Source organism: Rhipicephalus microplus, unplaced genomic scaffold (genome assembly GCF_043290135.1).
Source record: "Rhipicephalus microplus isolate Deutch F79 unplaced genomic scaffold, USDA_Rmic scaffold_21, whole genome shotgun sequence".
NCBI lineage: Eukaryota > Metazoa > Arthropoda > Arachnida > Ixodida > Ixodidae > Rhipicephalus > Rhipicephalus microplus.
In genome coordinates this window covers 6,980,234-6,985,324 of record NW_027464594.1, presented here as the reverse complement: position 1 = coordinate 6,985,324, position 5,091 = coordinate 6,980,234, and the positions used below count along the sequence as shown (strand labels likewise).

Genomic DNA, 5,091 nt, shown 5'->3' with positions numbered 1-5,091 from the left:
TGGAGGCGGCCTGGCGACCACTTGGGCGTAACTTGGGGGTACAGGAGCCGGAAGCTGTTGTGGGTGGTACGCAGGCATAACCTCCGCTATTTCCTGCTCAATCGCTCGGCGGATGGGGGGGAAAATGGTAGTGGCCGATTGTTGAGCAGCCGGTGGGTGGGCGAAGGGCAGGAGAGAGAACTGCCGTGCGATTTCCTCACGTATGAAGGACTTGAGGTCTGCCAGCAGTGCCACCTGGTCACAGCTCGCCTCCAAGCCTGCAAGCCCTGCATCTCGTGGTGTGGAGCGACGGGTCATCGAACGCTGCCGGCGGAGCTCCTCGTAGCTCTGGCACAGCGTGATGACCTCAGCTACTGTGCCTGGGTTTTTGGCCAGCAGCATCGTGAAGGCATCATCGGCAATGCCCTTCATGACGTTCCGGATCTTGTCTGATTCGGACATGCTGTCGTTGCATTTCTTGCATAGGTCCAAGACGTCTTCAATGTAGCTGGTGAATGATTCACCGGCCTGGTGAGCGCGTTCGCGTAAGCGCTGCTCGGCTTGCAGCTTACGAACGGCAGGGCGGCCAAAAACGTTGGTGATAGTGGTCTTAAAATCGGACCAGGTTGCGAAATCAGACGCGTGGTTGTTATACCACATGCCGGCCACACCCGCGAGGTAGAAAACCAGGTTGCCGAGTTTACCTGCCTCGTCCCAATGATTGGGGACGCTGACGCGTTCGTACATGACGAGCCAGTCCTCGACGTCGGTGCCATCCGCGCCGGTGAAGACAGGTGGGTCGCGGATGCGGGGGACACCGGAACATGGCGTCGGCGCAGGAGGAAGCGTTTGCTGGGCGGCGTCTTGTTGCATGGTTGAAGGCACGGTACGGGATCTAAGCTCCAAGGGCATCGAATGTGAACCGAAGATGTTTGAAGGGCACAGCACTCTCCACCAAAATGTTAAGGCGTTTAATAGCCGGTCCACAGCGAGCAAGCACAATGGCGACAGTAACGGCCAAGCACGGGCTCTCAGTGCGAGCGGCGTCCTTGTTGGGTAGCCCCACTAGAAGGTACTCAAGAGTTCGACCCATTTCATAGTTCGGAGGCTTCGCTACAATATATATTGTGAGGAACCAGTTTATTCAGCCAGGCTCGAGCTAAATCACGCTGGTGATGATATTTTCAGATGAAGAAGATGTACAGGTGATGATGATATCAAAGAGAATAAAGAGTCATTCGCTTGTCGCGCTCACAACGTATATATATATATATATATATATATATATATATATATATATATATAAGCCACTACCCCTTTAACAATATCTCCCCGCCGCGGTGGTCTAGTGGCTAAGGTACTCCCGGCTGCGTCGGCTGCATTTTTGATGAAGGTGGAAATGTTGTAGGCCCGTGTGCTCAGATTTGGGTGCACGTTAAAGAACCCCAGGTTGTCAAAATCTCTGGGGCCCTCCACTACGGCGTTTCTCATAATCATATGGTGGGTTTGGGACGTAAACACCACATATCAATCAATCAATCAATTTTTGGCGCACTCGCCGGCATGGCTACTGGTGGAGCTGACTGTCAGTGCCGTGTTTAGTTTACATATATACCCAATAAAAAAGAAGGGGGGATAGCCGCCGTGGTAGCTCAGTGGTACAGCATTGACTGCGTTGTTTGAAGGTCGCAGGTCCGGTTTCTCTGTTGTTTTTGTGGACAGTCTCATATCAAACTTCCCCTATACTTTCCTTGGCGTTATATATAATATTACATATATATATATCTATATATATATATTCGCAATAGCATGAAGCACCATTTACCTCGAACACACGCCTTTTTAACTATTCCTCTGGCACTGAGAGCAGAGAGGGTAAGCACTAGCATGTTGACCCTCTCAAGCTCTCAAGTGACTTGGACGATATCCTGTTGTCTCTTGTTAAAGCTGCTGTCACAAAGAGAAAAAAAAGGTCTTTTCTTTCTTCCCATCCTCCTGCCTTCAGATCATTGGTCAGGTGGTGATTACGTAATTTGAAATGCATCAGTGATGCCAAGACAATGACAGCGTGAGCGCAATCACTGCTGAATGCAGTCGTCATGTGCCTGTTCAGAATAAATTGCCATGTTGTCGTGACGTTAACGAACGTAGCAGTCGGCGCGTCAAAGATGAAACTCTTCATTTGCCCATACTTGTGGCCGGGAAAGTGAAACTGAAATCAGAGCAAGCTCTACGCTGATATCATCGAAGAAAGCGTCTTCGATCGAAGAACTTAGATGCGGTGATGCGCGCCGGCATTTATACATGTGCTGTCGAATATCCCAGTGTTATCACGAGCGATCGCGTAAGTTCCGAATGTAACTGTATTGTTCGCGCTGTGCGCGTTATTGCATAAAAAGCTTCTAAGATTACCTCAACGTTCCTTAGTCATTCTGCAGTATTTGCGCAAGGCAGCACTTACACGTGACGATAACAACATTTTAGAAAGGAGTTGTGGCAATATATAAGAAAGCGCTGCACACAAGCGTCCAGTTACTGCAGCCTGTCCTTTTAATCTTGCAGTTATGGGAATTTCCACTGCCTCCTTCTTGTTTATCGCAGCACTGCTGGTTGTGCAGAGCGCGTGTGTGGGCAGCCTGTTCCTGCCATTCGGTGGCGTCACATCCGCGGTGAGTGGCATTCTGGGCTACAAGATCTCTATGGCTGGTTCCTTGTTGTCCATGCTGAGCCAAGGATTCACCGGTACGTTCAACCTCAGGGCCGGCACTGACTTCACGGAATCTCCATTCCAAGAGCTCGAAAGACGTCGTGGTCTTCCAGGCCATGACGTGACGACGACAACAACCACCGAGAAGACGGAAATTAAGGTTCCTATATCGGCACTGCAAAACGTACTCAAGTAAGAGCTGAGCCTTGCTGTAGAGACAGCTATACCGTGAAGATAATTTTCGAATGTATATCTTATCTCTAAAGAAAAGGCGCCTGTGCAAGTTCCTTCACCTGACTAGCCACATTTTTCACGGTTTCTTCTGACAACACTAGTTGGGTGTGTGTGTGTGTGTGTGTGTGTGTGTGTGTTTTGGAAGAGCTTTGTTTACTCAAAAATATCTACAACTAGAGGCCTGATGTCCATAACCAAGCCAATGCTTGCACATCATTTACGCCAGCAGCACAATATACTGCATTGTTTTTGCAATGAAGGCTTTGTTTTGCAGCGTTCAGCGCAGTAATCACACTTGTGCCTCCGGTAATGGCAAAAGCAATCCAGTTTTCAGATGAACTGAAGCTGTCTAACGTTTGAATTACTTGATCGCTCATGTTCAAAAATCCGTTATGCTGATGGGAGGACGGGAAAGTTAGACGTCAAGCGTGCGCGCATGCACTCAAAGCATTAGGGCTTTTGCTTTTCCTTCTCGAGTTCGCGATGTGGGTTACGTCCTCGTGTGGGGGCGCCTAATGTTAGGCTGACACTGCGTGCCACATGAGTCTGTTCGGGCGCTTCATATTCGATAGTACACGGCATTCTATCACCTGGCATGCATTAGATATACAGATATTTGAGTGTGCTACAATTGGTACCGCCGATACGACCTGAGGTTCACGACTGCGGAGAGCACGTGCAATGCGTGGTGCGTGTAAGATCATGGTACACCAGTTAATACCTTTTTCACATCCCGTACCACAATTTCTGGAACTATACGGGTAAGTGTGAAGCATTCTGTGGTCACTGTGCAATATCTAAACCTATAGCTGCTAGAAACTAACAAGATATTTAGAGCTATAGAAGTGGGCTTATTTGCTTTCTTTAAACAACACGCTGCCCTTTCCGCACGACGGGTTATTTTCACAGCTCCGGCGCGTAGTTTCTGGACCTTGAAACCAGGTCCAATATCCACTCACGTCGTTGAAAAAAAGAGGTCATACTTAATCTTGTATCCCCTCTACAGAGCGCCACAATGGTATCGTCATTTTGCCATGTAAAAATCGAGCGGTATTTCTGACCATTTCGTTTTAGTAGCCTGCCACTGTGTCACTTTCAAGCTACGAGAATCCATATTTACTTTCATTTCTACACTTGCAGCATGAATGAGGAGCAGAAGCTCCAGATAGACTTGCTGTTTGCCTTCCTGAAGGAAATCGATGACCGAGGATGTGTGTCCCGCATGGTTTGCGAGAGCGCCGCCGACGCCTTACGCCTCGGTAAAGTGGGTACCGCGACAAAGTACTTCTTCGACACCAACGCGGGCGTGGGAACCAAAGCCGTCTCCGTGTTCGTCGCTGCCGCGAAGACTGGCCAATCGCGCGGCCTCGCCGGGTGTGCGCAGACCTTCCCAGAGTGTACCGCCAACCTCCCTCACGTCCTCACCGCAGCCGGACTGATGTAGTCCATGACTCATGACAATAAATATCTTTTCTTCGTGTCCAGGTTATACACCTCCAGGTGACTCTTCTTTGTTTGTTGGTTGGCTGGCTGCTCCAACATGTAATTTGGTACGAGGCCGCCTTGTTGGTATATTCCTTACGGTGCTTGGCTCCTCTCCCGAAGGCAACAGTCTCAATGCCGGCCGCGGCATCCACATTTCGGTGGAGCCAAGGAAATAGGGGCCTTGTGCTGTGCGATCTTACTGCACGTGAAGAAGCATCAGATTGTGAAAACTTCCGGAGCCCTCCATGACGGCGTGCTTCGTAATCAGATCTTGGTTTTAGCACGTATAATCGCAGATATTATTGGGGATAAAGTCGTGCAGGCGTGGTTTGTTCGTTTGAGAGCCAGCTTTCGGTGAAACATACAGTAGTTAGTGAAGCAATATCTTTCCATTCCCCATTAGTCTATCTGTGGCAACCTCTTTCAAATGGGCACAATCTGCAACGACTTGAATTCCTCTAATATTTCTCCTGCTCAAAATGCATAACACAGCAGAAGCATACTTAACTGATGCTGGTGTCTAGCTTAAATGTATGAAAAAAAATGCGTGCTATATCTTTCACGTACGCTTGTAGAAGTCCAGCCCTCTATGATATGACCCTCAGTAGCACTGCCACTTACTTTGCAAGGTGCAGTAATGTGGCTTAGAAGCATATTCACAGAAAATCTGTTTATTTTAAGAACAT

At 48.7% G+C, this 5,091-nt stretch overlaps 1 protein-coding gene across 1 annotated transcript; it reads left to right on the top strand.

Moving 5' to 3' along the window:
- Nucleotides 1–2,528: 2,528 nt before the first annotated feature.
- On the top strand, nucleotides 2,529–4,409 carry LOC119185590 (uncharacterized). Its single transcript, XM_037434557.2, has 2 exons — nucleotides 2,529–2,878; nucleotides 4,061–4,409. Exons 1-2 carry the CDS (start codon nucleotides 2,544–2,546, stop codon nucleotides 4,362–4,364), a joined length of 639 nt encoding a protein of 212 aa, XP_037290454.2. The 5' UTR covers nucleotides 2,529–2,543; the 3' UTR covers nucleotides 4,365–4,409.
- Nucleotides 4,410–5,091: the final 682 nt, after the last annotated feature.

Coding starts and splice junctions, on each gene's coding strand:
- LOC119185590 (XM_037434557.2), top strand. CDS start 2,544: ATGGGAATTTCCACTGCCTCCTTCTTGTTTATCGCAGCACTGCTGGTT. Junction 2,879..4,060: donor GCACTGCAAAACGTACTCAA/GTAAGAGCTGAG, acceptor CTACACTTGCAG/CATGAATGAGGAGCAGAAGC.